This window comes from Acanthopagrus latus, chromosome 10 (assembly GCF_904848185.1).
Source record: "Acanthopagrus latus isolate v.2019 chromosome 10, fAcaLat1.1, whole genome shotgun sequence".
In the NCBI taxonomy this organism is placed as follows: Eukaryota; Metazoa; Chordata; class Actinopteri; order Spariformes; family Sparidae; genus Acanthopagrus; species Acanthopagrus latus.
The window spans coordinates 827,229-846,289 of NC_051048.1; the positions used below are offsets into that span (position 1 = coordinate 827,229).

General features: G+C 42.3%; 3 protein-coding genes across 3 annotated transcripts in view; 2 read left to right on the forward strand and 1 right to left on the reverse strand.

The window, feature by feature from the left end:
• LOC119026724 (Fc receptor-like protein 5) overlaps positions 1-19,061 on the reverse strand; it is an 83,013-nt gene that overhangs the window by 60,532 nt on the left and 3,420 nt on the right. The gene's annotated exons all lie outside the window — the stretch shown is intronic.
• On the forward strand, positions 3,918-9,830 carry LOC119026706 (sodium/hydrogen exchanger 9B2). The gene is made up of 13 exons (XM_037111202.1): positions 3,918-4,015; positions 5,459-5,564; positions 5,760-5,930; positions 6,011-6,153; positions 6,255-6,382; positions 6,544-6,625; positions 7,728-7,821; positions 7,913-8,019; positions 8,109-8,258; positions 8,379-8,487; positions 8,619-8,755; positions 9,226-9,400; positions 9,487-9,830. The coding sequence occupies exons 1-13, from the start codon at positions 3,998-4,000 to the stop codon at positions 9,567-9,569; spliced, it is 1,503 nt and encodes a 500-aa protein (XP_036967097.1). The 5' UTR covers positions 3,918-3,997; the 3' UTR covers positions 9,570-9,830.
• On the forward strand, positions 11,243-18,570 carry LOC119026709 (Fc receptor-like protein 3). Its single transcript, XM_037111208.1, has 9 exons — positions 11,243-11,410; positions 11,605-11,643; positions 12,789-12,897; positions 14,000-14,151; positions 14,491-14,730; positions 15,855-16,151; positions 16,837-17,079; positions 17,607-17,732; positions 18,419-18,570. The coding sequence occupies exons 1-9, from the start codon at positions 11,386-11,388 to the stop codon at positions 18,499-18,501; spliced, it is 1,314 nt and encodes a 437-aa protein (XP_036967103.1). The 5' UTR covers positions 11,243-11,385; the 3' UTR covers positions 18,502-18,570.

Below are 19,061 nucleotides of genomic sequence, written 5' to 3' on the forward strand. Positions count from 1 at the left end.
CTGAGCTGTGAGGTGAGTTAATGAGCTGCTTCACTGTGAGTGGAACAATGCTGTCACATGTACGCACACACTGACACACACCGGCTATTATCTGAGTGATAATAAGACGTGTTAGTGTCTGCAGTGTGTGTGTGTGTGTGTGTGTGTGTGTGTGTGTGTGTGTGTGTGTGTGTTACAGCCTGGCATTAATGCAGCCGACAGTTGTTGTGTTTCCATAATGCCAGGCTTTATAGTGTGATGACGTTTGACACGACTGTCATTTTGCAGAGCGACGAACACAAACTGAGCTACAAAAATTGTCATTAACACACACACACACACACACACACACACACACACACACACACACACTCTGTGTCGTGTTGCTGGTCGGTGACTAAGTTGTCAGTCGTCTTCCCGTCTTTGTTCCAGTCACACGGCTCTTTATCAACTGAAGGTAAGAGTCAACATTAAAGATCCTTCAGAGAAACTCATTAATCTGGATAAAAGAGTTATCCTGCAGTGATTTATGTTGCCAAACATCGAGAGTCTGCTGCTGCATTGTGTCACAGATTAATTTATCCTTTTTGATAACTTTGAACTTTCTGTCATCAATGCAACATGAACAATTACGTTTCAGATTAATCATTTCTTAATTATTTACCTGGAAAAAACCTAGTTCCTTTTAAATATTCCGACTCTACAAATAAATTAAACATTTCTGTCGTGTTTAAACTTTATTCTCCGTGTGAGTTGTTTGCTTCAACATTACATCTGTGTGTTTGTGATTATTAATAATTGTGGATCAGATTCCTGTGAGTCTCTTGGAAATAACATACCGAGAACCACAGATCAATGCTCAGAACAAACCTGTTAAAATGTGGTGAAGCTTGAATTTTTACTTGTGCTTTTTGATTAATTGTCTGATTGAGTGATTTGGTTTATTGTAATTAGGGGAAAATTCACATGATATCTTTAACATCCACATAACTAAACAGGATATGTAAGGACACTGTCTTCCTGTCCTCATTCTGACGATGGAGAAAACAGGAAGTCTTTGAAAGAACAACTTTCTTAAAATCCTCCCAAATATTTGAATATATTTAAAACAGAATTAATTTGCTGGTGATAATTAACTGTTCCTTTCTAATAAATTACATATGTCTGTCTACCCGACACTGTGGGACTTACTTGATTTCACATTTGGAAAGTGGGACATGTTGGTTTGTCGAGACATTTTTGTCCAGTTCACTCGTGCTGGGCTGTAACACGCTACTTAGTTATTTGTTAAGGTAATGTGATTACTTTGCTGAGTAATGTAGTGTTGCAGGATGACAGGGTGTATAAAACTGTTATTTGTTTTATTATAATTAGTGGGATAATTAGACTTCACAACAGTGTCATGTGTCTGTGTTCCTCTGAACTAATGAGAGAAAAACAGGAAATTAATTTGAAGAGCTTCTTTCTTAAAAAATCAGAGGACACGTTTGACCAGTAACATGGGGACGTGTTGGTTATGGGGACATATTGGTTTGTGGGGACGTGTTGGTTTGTGGGGACGTGTTGGTTTGTGGGGACGTGTTGGTTTGTGGGGACGTGTTGGTTTGTGGGGACATTTTGGTTTATGGGGACGTGTTGGTTTGTGGGGACATTTTGGTTTATGGGGACGTGTTGGTTTGTGGGAATATGTTGGTTTGTGGGGACATTTTGTCAAGTTTTGACCAGTTTTGGGGTGCAACACATTACTTACTTATGTCTTACAATGATATGATTACTGTAATCCTGAGTGGTGCTGCAGAATAATAATTTGGATCAGCTCCAAGCTGGTTAGCTAGTTTTTTGAATGTGCAGCTGTTGCTTGGACCTCTGGAGTGTACGCTCACCAGGCTAAGCTAGCTGTTAACTGCATGCTAAACTACAATGTTGTTTTTCTTTTTCTTCACGTGTTAATTACAAAATATGTTGTGTGTGTCAGTGTTAACTCAGCTTTAATGAGTGATTTGTATCCATTAGCTTGATGACTAATCGATTACAGTCACTCAGTCTTTCAGCACCAGTTCTGATGACCACAACAGGGTTTTTCAAGCGTTTGTACCTGAGAGTCGTCACATGTGTTTATGTGTAAATGTGCGTTTTTTTTTCAGATGATGGATGAAGAAGCCACCAAGCGTTACCTCCGGACGGGTGATGACGGACAGAACCAAGCTGAGGTACCAACTGTTCAACATGATCTCCTGACAAAACACGATAACCTGTGATCCAGGTGTACAGCTCAGTGTAGCTCCGCCCACCACCTCACCTCAAACCAGTGGACAGAAATGACTGACAGGTGTTTCTATACAGGGACTAGACAGCTGAAACTACAGGATATGCTGCATCAGAGTGGTGATGAGAGGTTAATCCTGCTCTTAATTAACACCTGTGTACCTCCATGGCTGCATGAATATTATGGGATGTTACTAACAATCATAACAAACCAAACAACCATCTAACTGACCAAAGATTCAAACAACCAGCCAACCAAGTAATAAACGGACCAACCTAATCAACTGACCGGTGACCTGATGACCTTTATTAATCCAGGTGTGATCCAGGTGTGATCCAGGTGTGATGGTCTAACATCAACAGGATCTTTAGATTGAAAACTGAATCCTCTCCTGATCGTCTCCCTCCTGACAGAGATATACTGCTGCTCTGATTGGCTTGTTGTGTCCTTGGATGTTTTACAGTGATGAAAAGTGAATCATTTACTGTAACTGCAGGTCCTTTACTACACACCCACACACACACACACACACACACACAGGTGCAGTTCGTCCTGAGGGTGGTGCTAGAGTTAGAGGTCGTGAGGTCATTCAGATCAAGTGAAGTTCAACAAGTGCTCTGCTGAGAACACTTTCCATTATGTGCACATGACTGTGTGTGTGTGTGTGTGTGTGTGAGAGAGAGAGATATAGGTTTAATGATTACTGCAATGACACATAAATGTGGTTTATTAAGTGACAGAGAGAGAGAGAATGATGGACAGACCAAAGAGGCCGAACAAATGGACAAGAGTGAGATAAACAAGAGACGGAATGTGCAAACAGTGTGTGTGTGTGTGTGTGTGTGTGTGCGTGCGAGCGTGCAATGTTAATACATTTACTTAACTCTAGAAATTGAATATCTCCTTATAGATTTGATCTGTGTCTTTTGTCAATAATCACTCTGTTTACAGATTATTGACCTGATTACTGACCTCAGCCCAGATTTATATGATTCACACTGCTTCTACTAACCTGGTGCTAACAGCTCCCTTAGCCCAGTGCTAACAGCTCCATTAGCCCCATGCTAACAGTTCCATTAGCCCGGGGCTAACTATTGGGGATTCATTGTCGTAAAGGAACAGTTCACCAAAATATTTAATAGAAACATGTATATAGTCAGGTGATGTGTCGTAGTCCACAGAACGTTCCTGGAGCTTCACAGTGAAGCAGAGTTGCAGCATTCTGAAAGGACAAAAAAGACAAAACTTAGCCGTTAGCAGCTCCAGTTAGCGGCGTGCTGATGGAGGTACAGGCGACTGTCAATGGATCACTGTGATGCTGAAGGAAAGTTAAATCCAGACTTTTCTCAGTGGAGTTCTGAATGGGTTTTTTATTGTCTCTGGACATCAGACATAATAACATCCTGGAGAGTTTTTTTTTTAACACACTGAATCTAATTTTGACAAAGTTATGAGAGTTTTACACTCTTGTCGTGCAGGTGTAGCTTTGTTTTAAATGTTAAATGTCTAAATGTTTTAAATCAAGTCTAGTCCAGCTACTTCAGAGCAAACAGTTAGCAAGTCTTTTTTTCACTCTCTCTCTGTCTCTCTCTCTCTCCCCCGTCACTCACACGCAACATGTGTGTTATCATGACTAATTTAAATACACACACTCTCTCACACACCTGGCTGTGGTGAAAGCGAGGGAGTAAAGTTCAGGTTTGTCAAGAGGAGAGAGAGATCACGGTCCTGCCGCGGAGGAAGACGGACGAAATGGACGACACTGTCGGGGTGAGTGGTCGATGCCCCCCCCCCCACACACACACATACAGACACACAGACACACACACACACACACAGACACACACACACACACAGACACACACACACACACACACACAGACACACACACACACAGGCAAACCTGAACTCTGAGGCCAACTATTAATAGAAAGAGTGTTTGTGGTTGTAGTCAGTAACCTGAACATATTCAGGCCAAATGTTTGTGGACAGCTGAGTCTGAACAAAGTCTTAATATAACCTAAGACAGCAACAAGTTAATGACCAGTTGTTAATGGGTTTCATTGCTGTTTTTATTTCTACCTTTTTATTTTAGGAATTAATCTTTTTCTGAGCAACAGGAAGTCTGTTGCCATAGAGGCTTTACTCTGTAGTTGTTTTAATTTTAGCAAATACTTTCAATTGAAGATATGATGAAATAGCAGTTAGCATCTCCTCTTAGCAATCTTGGACGTACTGTCACTGGATCACTGTGATACTTAAAAAAGTTAAAATCAGGAAGATTCTTAGGGGAGCTCTGAATGGACTTTTGTTTATTTCTAAGTACATTTATGGACATTTATTTTGAAAGGACACGAGAATCCAGAATGTGTGAATCTAAAACTTTTTTGTTTTCATTTACTCAGATAGTCTCTATTGATATTAGCTGAGTTAGCCATTAGCATCACCTGAGCGGCTCTGCTGTGATTTATGGAGGTTTGTTTGCAGTGGACCTCAGTGATACCGGCGCCCCTTGTGGGTCAAAGTTGCACCGTTTCAAGGAATGCGTGTCTGATGTCTTTGTGTTTACATTTCAGAGAGTTATGGGGAGTGTATGCACTTGAGGACTGGAGGGCACTGAAGCAGGAAACACTGTTAAATCAGGACAGCTAAACCTGAGAGTTCACAAGAGGTGTCCATTTACTTTTGGCCACAATGTCTATGTCCTGTTTTAGTTTCTGCCAAGTGAGATAGTTTTGGACTTATGTGTCTCGATTTATCAAAATGTGACATTTTAAAGACTGAAGAGAAACAGGAAGCATCCATGTGTCTCTTCTCTCACCTGATTCACGAGTCAGAATTTCTTCAACCTGGTTAAAATCATTCTGATTCTGACTAACTGTCAGTTCTCAAAGTTCTTGTGAGTTTGTTGCAGGTCTTATTGACGATGCAGCAGTTGTTTTGATGAGAGTGTAACTGTAACGACGATTGAAGAGTTGATGTTTTATGGTTGTGAGTGATCACTTCTTCTTTGGTATAGACAGAATATATTTATTCTAATCTCTTCTTCCTGATTGGTCTGTTTCTCCAGTTATTAGTGGAATGTTTGGATCCACATGAACTCACCCAGAACTCAGAGTTATTCCCCAAAAATTATGTAAAATCCTGTATAACAAATACAACAGTACAAATACATGAATCCACTCTGCATGTTATCTGTGTTTGTGTGTTCAGATGAAGACGGGAGCGACCGACTCGTCCTCCTGCTGCTCGTCTTGCATCAGCCTGAAGGACAGATGTCCTCGACCGACTGGACTCGTCAACCTGCTCGTCACTAAAGGTGATGGACGCTTAATATCAGTCTCAATATTCAAATCATCCTCAGAGCAGGTTCCTTACTGAAGGTGCCCGTCAGCTGTCGTTAGTTAAATGTGCTCAAGTGTATGAAGTAGAATCAGGAGAACGACAAAAGATGGCGCTGTAGGAAAGCTCATGGTGTGTGTGTGTGTGTGTGTGTGTGTGTGTGTGTGTGCAGTGTGTCTGTTCGCACTGCTCTTCGGAGTCGTCTGGTCCATCACAGGACGCGAGTGTTTACCTGGAGGAAACCTGTTTGGCCTCGTCATCCTCTTCATCTGCTCCGTGCTCGGAGGGAAGCTGGTGGGAATGATCCAACTACCCACGCTGCCCCCCTTCCCCCCACTACTTGGTACGACCTCCACAGGTGAAACCACTCCAAGGCCAATTAGCAGAAGATTAAAAAAGTAATACTCTGGATGTCTGTGACAGGTATGCTGCTGGCAGGTCTGGTGCTGCGTAACGTTCCCTACATAACAGACGCCGTCTACATCGACACTCACTGGTCTGCAGCTCTGAGGAACATCGCCCTGTCAATCATCCTGACCAGAGCTGGACTGGGCCTGGACCCCTCAGTGAGCACACACACACACACACACACACACACACACACACACACACAGTAGACTATACATGTACTGCACATACTTTGTTACATTCATGTGTGTTCATTCAGGCGCTGAGTCGTCTGAAGGCGGTGTGTGTGCGTCTTGCGATCGGTCCCTGTGTGGTGGAGGCCTGCGTCGTCGCCATCGTGTCTCACTTCCTGCTGGGTCTGCCCTGGGTCTGGGGCTTCATACTGGGGTAACACACACACACACACACACACACACACACACACACACACGCTAAAAATCAATATCTTAATGAACGCATCTGTCTAAATCTGTAAGATTGTACTGAAAATACATGAAAATGACTCTTTGTGTGTGTGTGTGTGTGTGTGTGTGTGTGTGTGTGTGTAGTTTCGTCCTGGCTGCAGTGTCTCCAGCTGTCGTGGTTCCGTCGATGTTGCTGCTGCAGAGAGAAGGCTACGGAGTGGAGAAGGTAAACCTTCCACTCGCAGGTGATCACAGGTGATTCTCTGCCACCAGGGGGAGCAGGTGAACAGCCAGAGACATGTTCCAGTCAGCGTTAACTGTCTCTGTAGGCTGGAACCTTCTAAATGACACCAGTAACCACCCAATGGACCACTAGAACCTCATCAGTCACCACTACAACCCCTTTAAGACCCTAAGAACATATTTGATGTTTGCTTGTATCTATAAGACCAACCAACCCGTCTTACTGACTAATAGATCCTCCTCAGCAATTAAAAGAACCTTGTGATAGACCTCTGGAACTCTTCAGTGACCAACCAAACCACCCGTTAGACCCCTGAAGACTACGAGAATTAAAAAAAAAACAAAAAACCTATTGGAGCTTATACCCCGCTTAATGACCATAAGAGCATCCTCAGGACTCCTATAACCCCTTAAGTGGCAGCTAGAACCCCGTCAATGACTACTGGAGCCCCCACATCTCTGATGACCACTGGTCTAGCGGTGAGTACAAGAACCACATGTAGTGAATCTAACCCCTTAGTGAGCATGAGAACCATCTGAATGACTGTTAGAACCCCTGTGTCACCCTAAGAACCTCTGTGATGTCCATTTATGATCAAAAGGCCAAAAAGACCTTATCAGTGACCACAGTAACCTTCTAAATAACCGATAGAACTTGTAAAATGTCCTTTGTGGCGACCAGAACCTACTAATTGACTCCTAGAACCTCCTAAATAACCATTAAAAACCTCAACACCAACAAGAACCTCAGAAAGATCCCTTAGAACCTCCTCAGTGAAAACAAAGTCCTTTAAAAGACCACTAGAAGCCCTTTGGTGAGTAAAATCACCCCCTTGTAATCTTCAAGGACTTGTTGAGCCCACATAACAAAACACTACGTCAAGAACATGTAGAACCTGCTCTTGATGATCTAAACAGTGTGTTAAAATATCGCAAACTAAAGTCCTCTCCAACATACAGTGTGTTAAAAAGCTCCACCACGAGCCCTGAGAACATTTTCAGTGTTCATTTTGATGTCATGATGTTCCGTTGATACTCTGTGATATTTTATCAAGGTTCTAATAACGTTCTGTGTTGTTGTTCAGGGGATCCCCACCCTGCTGATGGCTGCAGGGAGTTTTGACGACATTCTGGCCATAACAGGGTTCTCCACCTGCCTCGGAATCGCCTTCTCTACAGGTCTCTACAGGAGAGCAGCGCTCTTTTCTGTTTTGTTCTGTTCCTTTCAGTTCTATTTTATTCTGTTCTATATGCTGTGTTTGTCCCGCAGGTTCGACGTGGATGAACATATTAAAGGGGCTGCTGGAGGTGGTGGGAGGGATCATAGCCGGGCTGATCTTGGGTCTGTTTCTGTGCTGCTTCCCCAGCAATGACATGGTGAGAGTGTGGTTTGAGATTGTGTTACGCCACCGTAAATCTTAATGTAACTGGATTAATTCTTTAAATCCCTGCCTGTCTCCCTGCAGGAGGACCTGGTGTTGAGGAGAACCCTCATGTTGTTGGGTCTGTCCATATTTTCTGTCTTCTTCAGTCATGTTATTGGTTTTGCTGGAGCTGGTGGTCTTTGTACACTGGTGCTGGCCTTTCTGGCTGCTCTGGGCTGGAAAAAAGACAAGGTAACACACATCTGATTCACTTAAATCATTTCGCACAACATCAGCAGTCTTTTAACTGATGACACCACTGGATCTATTCAGGCCCGGCTGTTTGAGGTTGTTCTGTATCTTTACATCCAGGCTCCAGTGGCAGCCATGGTGGGCCTCTCATGGGATGTCTTCCAGCCGCTCCTCTTTGGTCTGATTGGAGCAGAGATCACCATAACAAAGCTCAACCCCAGCACAGTGGGTAAGAGCTATACTCGAAACAAACAGAATATCATTTGGACCTGGTCTCAGTACTAGGAACCAAGTGGACCAGTGAGCAAACACTTTATTTTAACAACTTTTGGCTGCTGTTTGTCTGGTGTCTGTGTTCAGGTCTAGGTTTAGGCTGCATCAGTATCGGTCTGGTGATCCGAGTGCTCGTCACCTTCCTGCTGGTTCATTTTGGAGGATTCAACCTGAAGGAGAAAGTCTTCATCGCTGTGGCCTGGCTGCCTAAAGCCACCGTACAGGTCCGTATGTGTGTACCACAACAACAGGACCTCTAGAACCTCATCCCTGATGGATACCAAATAATAGCCCCTAACACCTCCTCCATGACTACTAGAACCTTCTAAAGGACCATTTGAACTAGCTGGAAGACCTCTACAGCCTCATCAACGACCACAAAAACTTCCTGTAGGACCCCTTAAACTTGTACAACTACTAAAACCAACAATTCCTATAACTGCCCATATAACATCTAGAGCCTCTGCAGTCATCATTTGCACCTTTTAATTGACCTTTAGGACCCAAAAGACTCATAGATTAATAATACAATTACAGCATTTACGTTTTAAATGTACCTCTAGAACCATCTGAAGGATGTGTAAAACCTCCTGGATGTCTTAGAGACTCTTGAATGCCCAGGCATCAATGATAAACATGTACTTGAAGTGTTCAGAGCATCTTTATTTGTGCTCATTTGCTCATTTTGTGTCAGGCTGCTATTGGCTCCAAGGCGTTGGACATGGCGAGGGAGGAGGGGGATGAGGCCTTGATAAAATTCGGTTTGGACGTGCTAACGTTGGCCGTGTTAGCCATCCTGACCACAGCACCTATCGGAGCACTGGGTATCGGACTGGCGGGACCACGTCTCTTGGCCCTGCAGGTCAAAGGTCAGTGCACACACACATCCACTTGCATCTTTTTACATTTGATGGTTTGAAATCACATTTAACAACCCTTTTGATCTTAATCTCAGCAGGCGAGACAGAAGGTGAAGATGCAACTTTGAGTGTGACCGGCCATGAAAAAGACAACGGGACCCTCGAGAGCAAGTTGTGAAGCGTATGGTTGGACAAATAAAGCTTTGACGCACCTTAAGTTAACCTTCTGAAGTTCATGATATGTTTTATAAAGTATCTTTGCCATGCGTATGTAACCTCTGCTGTATATGAATATCGTATTATATGTATGACATTATGTATTCTGTGATCTTCTGTAATTGATCCTTTATCAACCTAAATATTTCCAGCAGTTATTGTGATGACAGGTGATTTTTAACTGGTCTTTTATGTGTGCCTTCAATAAAATGCTCAATAAACACTTATCAGTAAATATAAATGTGACCTCCTCTACATAAAGCAGCAGTTCTGAGAAGCTAATGTTGTTCTTAGCCTGTCAGACAAGCTAAGTTCAGTGTACGCCAGGTGGACGAGCTAAACACTGTTGTTGGGAGAAGCTAACAGGCAAAAAGAGAAGCTAACCTTAATAATTGGCCTGTTGGAGAAGTTAACTGTCAGAGAAGTTTCAAGCGTTGTTTCCTTTCAGAGATTGGAAGCTAACATTGATTTTTGCCTGGTAGAAAAGTTGGCATTTATATGAATCTGTTGGGGAATCAGGAACTGAACTAACATTGATGTTAGCCTAGTAGAGAAGCCATGTCGTATCTTTAGGAGAAACTTGGTCCAGTTAATCAAATACTGTCACTGGTTTTTTAATGTGTTGAAGAAACTGTTTGCTGATGGGATTAATCTAGTTAGATGTGGGCTCATTTTCCACCCTGCTGGAAAAACCAGCATATTTTTGGTCTATGCTGGTCTATGCTGGTTTTTCCAGCAGGGTGGTCAACAGTGGACACAGCACGGTGAAGTAAACGAGGACCTTTTGAAACTACAAAAGCCACATATGAATCTGTCTTTGGGTGTTTCCTGTTTATTTGGAACATGTGTCAAGACCACACTGCAGCCATCTACAAGAAACCACACTGTCGAAAGGGATGTTCATTTCTAAAGAAGTCATTTCTAAAAGCTACAAGCCTTAGCATTGCTCCAGTATTAGTTGTGGTACACGCATCTCTCCAGTACTTTAATGTTAACCTGTTGGAGTGGAGATGCTAACACTGATGTTAGTGTGAAGAAGCTAACATTGCTGTAAGCCTGTCGAAGAAGCCAACAGTGTTGTTAGCCTGCTAGAGAAGCTAACATCTGTACAGGCCTGTTGGAACAGAGAAGCTGAAGTCAAATAAAGATGCTGACCAGCAAGCTGGTATCTTAATTGTTTTATATTTAAATAGAGCCAAGCTGTAGCTGTTTCCCCAATTTCCAGTCTTCATGCTAAGCTGAGATAACCAGCCGCTAGCTTTATGTTTAGAATACAGACAGGACAGAGGCATTCAGCTAATCTAAGAAGCATCTTTCCTGAATTATTCTGATTTGACTTTCTAGGAAGTTGAACTGAGGAATCCTTCACAGCGGATTTCTTTGTATAATGATGTTGACTGCTGCTCCTTCATGCAGCTGTCTGTCCTTTTAGTATGAGGTGAAAGGACATGAGGCCACATCTGATGAGACAAACAGGATGTGAGCATTGTCTCTTGTTTCTGCAGCTCACTGTTCACATGAACAGGTGACAGCAAACAGCAGGTGGTGCTTAAATATACTTGGAAACATTAAAAATGACGGATGAAAACATTTGTCAAAGACATTTTCATATTTGGATCCCAGAACTAAGTTTGATCAAAAGTAGTGGCGTGTACTTTGTTCAGCGTTGTGTGCAGAGCTCACACCTCCTCCTACCCCGCTTGTGGTTTAAAGAAGAGGATGTAAAATAAACCACATTTGCTACCAGACGGTCAGTGAAGCTCCACCCTGCAGACGACATGAAGTCAACGCTGCTGCTCGTCTGTAAGTAGATTCATCATTTCAATCCAAAACATTCACTTCACTTTGAGTCAAATCAACACTGCAGATGTTTTTATTTTGAATTTAAAGGAAATCAGGATGCTGAACTGTCTGATTGTGATTTCAGCAGTTATTAAAAATTAAACCATTGATAAAGCAACAATATGTAAGTGTGTGATCTGTGCCGGTTGTTTCAGTGTTGTTGACGGTCTCCAGGACATCTGCCCACAGTCGTGGTGAGTTTCAGCTCTCATGAATTTCTCTCTGTGTGATTAAAGTGTATGCAGTTTCAGGCTGGCATTATGCTGTTAATGTTAGTATATTCTGAAAATCTCTGATGAACTTTGATGTGTTTTTGCCGCCCACCGCTCAGTGTTTCCTGTCTGTCTGAAATCCGCTCGCTTGCTGCAAAGACAATTTCACCTCCTCAGCAGCATCAGTTGTTCCTACAAATAACCTGAAGTGACGCCTGTGTGTGAGCTGACGGCGCCGCTCGCTCATGGTCATAGTAACTGAGTAACGGGTTGGTTGGAAACACAGTAAAACCTCAAACGTCAACACCAGAGACCATCTGCATTTCCTGTTTCCATCCAGCAGCTAGCACTAACTTATTTTAAAGTCAGTGTCCACCACAAACTCAGATTCTTTAAGATGTTGTGTCGCCTCATCAGATCAGATCCAGGTAGAAACCTGGTGTAGGCTGGTCTGCAGTCTGTGGGAGGTTCACACATCCTTCTATTCTCAGCACATGAGATGGGATGTTGGACGGGTCTTGTACTTTCAGATGAGTGATGGAGGCGAGGGGCTGCAGACATTCACAGCTATGATACAAATGATTTATACTTTAATAAGTTACCTTGTTCAGTGTCCTCGTTCACACCTGACTCCTCACGCACATGTTGTTCATACATGTGTCTGCTCTTTGTATTTGTTTGCTGCCTCTGTCGTCCTTACCGACTGTAACTCTGTCTGATGAGCCGTGCTGTCTGAACTTCTCTGCTTTGTCCTGCATTTCAGACATATCGTTCTTTTCACTGCAGTTTATTTATCGACAAGATTTAACAAAATATATGACCAGTGGTTGAATGTAACGTAGTTCTTTCAATCAGTAATCTGTGTTGATATTAGTCCACTTTGCAACTATAAGGGAGCATGGAGTTGTTGCATAGGTTGAATCTCTATAGACTGATATCTAAATTAGATCCAAATCATTGTCAGATGATACCTGATGGGTTCCCAGAATGCATTTCAGCCATTGCTTTCCACCTATTTTGCTCTTTACCTGCCTGTCCTGAAGAAGCTACGACCTGTTTTGAAAACTGGTGACTGACAGAAGTTTACAGAATAACAGAATAAAGTTCTGTTTTTGTCTCTCTTCCAGCCCATGTGACCGTCAGCCCCTACATGTCTCAGTTTAGAGAGTACAGGAAGATTACTGTGAGCTGTGAGCACAGCTCCGGTGAATGGACAGTGTGGAGATACACAACCGGGTTAGTTTACCACCAGCCATCTTCTCTGGGTTTGATGTCATAAGCAATAAATCTGATAGACTTCTTTTGATGATGACTGTCCAAATCATCGGTTGTTTTTAAGGTCTAACTGGTTTCATTCTGAATCTTGATCATTGTTGATGATCCATCCCAGACAACGTTTAGGACCTCGATGTAAATAATGGCCTTAAGTCCGAGACGCAAAGGTCATATAGGGTGTGTCCAACATCAGTGAGGATCACTGTGTTACTTCAACATGCAAGTTTTCAACACAAAACATTATAATGACATCACACACATACCTCACATGTACTGACCTGGAATTTGTATCTACCACAATGCTATCACGATCAGAAAAGTTGCATCAAATGTAAATTTCTACTGAGGTCCAGCAGTTTAACTTTGTGGATTAAGTTCTGACAGAATCAGTCAGGATCTTGTGTTAATTAAAGTTCTGTTCTCTACACACCAAACGCTCTCACACACAGTCCAGGCTCAGAAAACAGTTGTGTCCTGATAAATCCTCAGAGTTTCCTCCGTCCTGACAGTTTATAACTACAGCTTTCTGTTTTACTGATGAAGTGTTCAACAATATTTTCAGCAGTGACATTAATCAAACATTAAAATGAGTGAAAACAGACCTCATAATCTGACACCTGTAGTGAACCTGCCAGTGTAGATGCATCAGGCTGGGCCTCTGACCTCAGACCAGCTTTTTGTTGGTCTGTGGTGTGAGTGTGCAGGTTACCTTTCTGTTGATTCCTGTTGGCCTTACATGTTTGTGATGTGCATGTTATCAGCCTCTCCTACTTTTGAAAATCAATTAGTCATCCTCACTTACAAATTTAACTTAGAGAGTATGTCGACATATCTTCCTCAGACTCTGGTCTGGAAATTTAAGATAACGCCCTGAACATACAAGACAGAACCAGACGGTTTGATTCAGGTTTTCAAACTAGCATCAATCTGCTCAGTGCAGTTTCTAAAGGGAGAATTTCACTAGAATCCACTGTCATGAAACAGATTTACTGTTGGTTAATAAAGAAATCAACCGTCATGTTTTAACATTGTTTGATATCTATCATGTGTCTATGTTTCCCAGTTCAGATCAAGTTTTCTCCCAGTGTGGTGATGGCTGGGGCGACCAGCAGCCCTCCGCCTGCCTCATACTGACCACCAAACAGTCCGACAGCGGCGTGTACTGGTGCGAATCCAAACACAGAGACTGCAGCAACACCATCAACATCACCATTGGTAAGATTCACAACATGGCATGAACACTTTCTCTTCTTCTTCCTGTTCGTGGACATTTCTTCACACACAGAATTGATATTCATAAAGCATATGTGTGACTCATAACATGGGAAGAGTCACAGACAAATCAGCTGGAGTCAGCAGCACACTTCTGATTCACATGAAGTGTATAAATGGGAACTGATACAAGGAAGTGATTCAGGGTCTGTAAGATGACTCAGTGAGCAGCTCATCCTTCAACAAAGCTTCTGTCTCAGTTTTTAAAATGTATCAGCAGCTGTTGATCAGACTGACAGCTGTGTAGGTGGATGAAACGCTGTAGTTTGTCTGTGTGTTGAGGTGGAGCAGTGATCCTGCAGAGTCCTGTCCACCCTGTGATGGAGGGAGATGATGTCACTCTCACCTGTACAACAAAGACCTCCATCCTCTCAGCTGGTTTCTATAAAGATGACTCCTTCATCAGGACTGAGCCTACAGGTCACATGACCATCCACCATGTTTCCAGGTCTGATGAAGGATTCTACAAGTGTAACATCAGCAGTGATGGAGAGTCTCCACCCAGCTGGCTGGGGATGAAAGGTAAAGATCATGATCCTGCTCATATCACATGTGACCAAGACTATAAAACACAACGTAACTTCAGTGAATGACTCAAATCACATTTACATACTGAGGAGAAAGCTTTGTTGACAGAGAAGTTTGTGATTTCAACCTTTTCTTTGAGCAGCATCTAGTGGAGGTTAGAGGAACTGCCTGCTGAGTCCCTCAGTGAAAGTCAGCTCTCAGTCCGTCATTGTGCAGCTGACATTAGCGTGTGTCCTGGAGACACGATGTTTTCACACAAGGCAGAAAGAGGTTAATGTAGAACGTTTGCTGAATTAACAAGAAGGTCCAAATAATGCAGAATGAGTCAGAGACAGAGTTTCACAGAGTTTATAAAGTGTCTCCAACTCAACAACTCACTAAACTGACACATTTGTTAAGGGAGTCTGGTGACTTTCTCCACGGGGACAAAGAAGTCGCCTATATTGTTCCTGTTTAGTGTCTTTGTAACATGTGACATGTTCAGATCAATAACATGTTTCTTCTTTCATAAATGGAGTGTAAATGGTGAAATCAGTGTAAACAGTGTGTTCAAACAGCTGATCAGTGTTGGCAGGTAAGACTTTAGCACTTTAGACACAGAAGCAGACAGGCTGGTACAGACATGCTGCCACAAACTGACACTTTTTACAAGGAGACAAACAACTTCAGCTGAAACATTTAATGCTGAATTTACAACAAAGACACAATGAGTCAGAATCTGTCAGAGACACAGTTTCACTACGTTATAAAGTTTGTTTTAACTCAACAACTCAACAAATCAAAACATTTGTTAATGGAGTCTGGTGATGTTGTGGTTACTGGTTCAATGGTTGGTACAGACTTCACAAACTTCTGCCGCTAATATTAGCAGGTTAACAGAAACCAAACAGCTATTTACATTTTCAGACAGTGTGTAATAAATTCTGCTTGGTGTTGTGGTTTCTTCTCCTTCCTCTTCTTCTTTTGCGTCTTCTTCTATTTCTTCTTCTTTCTCAAAGGATGTCAGTTGAGTCAGCGGTCCTGTGGTCACACTCAGCTCAGACCACCTCTGAATGTGGTCGGACCGCTCAGGACAGATGTTGTGATGCCATCTGAACAGCCTATTTCTGTGTCCCCAGAATACTCTCCCCCAGCCTTGCTCTCAGTGTCACCTGACTCAACACAGCTGCATGAGTATGAGAACATAATTCTGACCTGTGGTGACAACAGCCACTCTCACGGCTGGAGGGTCATGAGGGCTGTAAACACCACCACCTCGCGTGGCAAGCTGACCCTTCAAACCTGCGGAACGAATTGGGGAAGTACCACCAAAGATGGCTGCGCCCTCCCAACAGTCAAGAAGACTGACAGCGGAGTTTACTGGTGTGAGTCTCCTGGGAGGCAGCGGAGCAACTCTGTCCACTTGACGGTGGTCGGTAAGAGCAATGACGAGAACAGCTTCCACATGACAAAACTTTTCTTTTATTGATCCATGAAAACATTCAGTGTTGGCAGACTGAAGCAGATGAAGGTTGTTGGTAATATCTGTTTGTCTTTCATGTTGCTAGATTTTTCACAATCCTCAAACTCTCGAGAGCAAACCACAAAAACAACCCCCAAGCTAGCAACCTACTCGCTAAAAAACTAGCAAGCTAACCTGGTTGCTAACAGTACAAACACAAACAACCTATCAGCTATTAAATGTTCTTTTTTGGTGTTCAGTTCATTGTTTAGGAACTCTTCATCCCGAAGTCTTAAATCCAGTCATTGTCTCCTCCCTCCATGTTGATATAAAGTCAGGTGAAGTGTCATAAATGTTCAGAACTTTATCGACAACTATTTTCATGCACAAAATCATTTGATCCAAACAAAGCAGCCACAGTAACGATGTCCTGTGACGACTTTGTTACTGACCCCTAAACAGCTACTAGCACTTGCTTAACTGATAAACCAAGAATGGTATAAAGATTGAACCAGAGAATCCGGATCCATCGAATCTAAAAGATTGCAGACCTTAATACATTACAATACAATACAATATAGTACAATAAAAAAAATTAACATCCTACATAGATTTAATTTCTTGTGTTTTTTTAAGTCGTATTTTGTCTCTGTGCTCAGATGAAGGACTGATCCTGAGGATTCCTGTCCTCCCTGTGAGGACGGGAGAAAATGTGACTCTGACCTGCAGAAACAAGACCTCCAACCTCTCAGCTGGTTTCTATAAAGATGGCTCCCTCATCAGGACTGAGCCTACAGGTCACATGACCATCCACAATGTTTCCAGGTCTGATGAAGGACTCTACAAGTGTAACACCATCAGGGGTCATGGAGCATCTCCATCCAGCTGGCTGTTTGTTTTAGGTGAGTATGAGGAGGAAATGTTTTTCTACCTGAATCGACCCGACCTGAGACGACCAGGCTCCAGTCAGGTGACCCACTCAGACCTGACCAGACTCTGTTCGAACTGACCCCAGTGAACCCGACCAGACACTCAACTTAACTAAACTGCGCTTGATTTGACCTGACATGACTCAGTCGATTGACTGGACCTAATTCTACCAGGTTCCACTTGAGTCAATCCGACTGGACCCAGCTAGACTCCACCCAAGTCAACCCAATCCGATTCAACTGCACTAGAATCAACAAATTTTGACTCACCGAGACTCAACTCAAATGGACCCGATCAGCCTCGACCAGAATCCAGTTGAATGGACCCAGATGAAATGATAAGGCTGCTGTAAATCTGCCTTTTAATTGTTGTCCAACGTTGTGATTGTTTGTCACATCTCAAAGTCGGCACAGAGACTCCTTCTTCTCTTACGTTTGCTGAACTGAGTCTCATAATGTCTTTGAAGACGTTACCTGACCAGGTGTGTTTGTTTGTCTAGATCCTCAGGACACGGCCTCATCCACCTGGCTGCCTGTGCTGAAAGGGATCTGCTACTTTCTGAAGATCACTCCGTACTGCATCTCCACTTACTTAATGGTGCCGTTACTTCGTCAGATGCTCACAGGTAACACTGACCTACTCCTACCTACGTAAATAACCAAACATCCGGTCCAGAGAAATGACAGAAATTGACCCATTCGGTCCAATAAAATGTGAAAAGTCCAGAAGCATGATTCAGTTATTTGCTCTCCGTTCACACAAACCCTCCAACACAGTGATGAGGTTTTAACAAAACATCTTTGGTTCTCAGACTAAATGCTAGAAACATTATGCTAGCATGCTTTCAATAACAATGCTAACATCTCCATCTTTAATGTTTACTCTGTGTCCCATGTTATTTTAGCATGGTAGCAAGCTAACATTAGCTAATTATCACCAAAAATGCAGCTGACACTGACGGGACTGTTGCAGACTGAAATCATGAGTTTCACATTCACAGCTGCCTTGATAATGATGGATTTCAATGTGCTTGTCGTACAGTTATTATTTGCATGACGCAGCAGCTAACAAGCTAATCAGCAAGTCTTGAGTTCATCTATTGTTTAAGGAAAAAGCATGTTACTTAAAATTTCTTAACACATTTAGATATATGGTGTTGAGTCGTGTTCTTGTGTTAGAGTTCCAACGAGAGAAATCAACAAGTTTCTTAAAGATAACCCTTGTTTCGCTCGTTGCTACAACTTCCAGGAGAGAGTCTGAGACTAAAAACCATTATTCTAATAACTGACTCATTAATGACTCACTCTGCAGGAAGGAAGCCGGCGGTTTTAAGAGAGGATGGCGAGGAGGTGGACCAGCCGTATGATGACGTCACCACCGAGCATCATTTCTGAGACGAACTGATTCTCTTGTATTGTTTGTCAAAGTTTATATTTTGTAATAAAATTAAATGTTGGGCTTCATGTTTTTCTCTCTGAGTCTGAATGTTGAGCTGATTTTGATATTTGATGTTTTAATGTGTGTCTTTGTTTTCTTGATGGTTCAGTAACTGTGAATGTTAAATAAATACTGTGAATGTAACAATGTGACTCATGTAACTTTGTATCAGGAACAAGTGTTGATTAATAGTTAATGAGACCCTGTAAGTTCATATAAGATGCTTATTAACATTAATAGAACTGAAGTGTTGACAAAAGCATTAATGATACAATATTTGTTAGACTACGAGACTTATAAGAAACTTGACAAAAGACTTTTTAATAAAACCTTCAGTTCCTTCATTTGTTTATAATATTGAGTCTAACTATCATCTTAGTTTTAAACCTTTACAATTGTTTTTGTTTCTTTATTAACATCAATATTTACATAAATATGCATTTATAATGACTCATTTTAAAACATCCGTTGTTGTGCACTTAAAGGTTACAGACTAAGAAGCTACAGTAAGAAACTC

What these genes read in the sequence shown, in the direction of transcription:
- LOC119026709 (XM_037111208.1), top strand. Translation starts at nt 11,386, where the DNA reads ATGAAGTCAACGCTGCTGCTCGTCT. An exon ending in GTGTGGAGATACACAACCGG is followed by an intron (nt 12,898 to 13,999) that starts GTTAGTTTACCA and finishes TATGTTTCCCAG; the next exon opens with TTCAGATCAAGTTTTCTCCC. An exon ending in CAGCTGGCTGGGGATGAAAG is followed by an intron (nt 14,731 to 15,854) that starts GTAAAGATCATG and finishes CTGTGTCCCCAG; the next exon opens with AATACTCTCCCCCAGCCTTG.
- LOC119026706 (XM_037111202.1), top strand. An exon ending in CCCCTTCCCCCCACTACTTG is followed by an intron (nt 5,931 to 6,010) that starts GTACGACCTCCA and finishes TGTCTGTGACAG; the next exon opens with GTATGCTGCTGGCAGGTCTG. An exon ending in TGGGCTGGAAAAAAGACAAG is followed by an intron (nt 8,259 to 8,378) that starts GTAACACACATC and finishes CTTTACATCCAG; the next exon opens with GCTCCAGTGGCAGCCATGGT.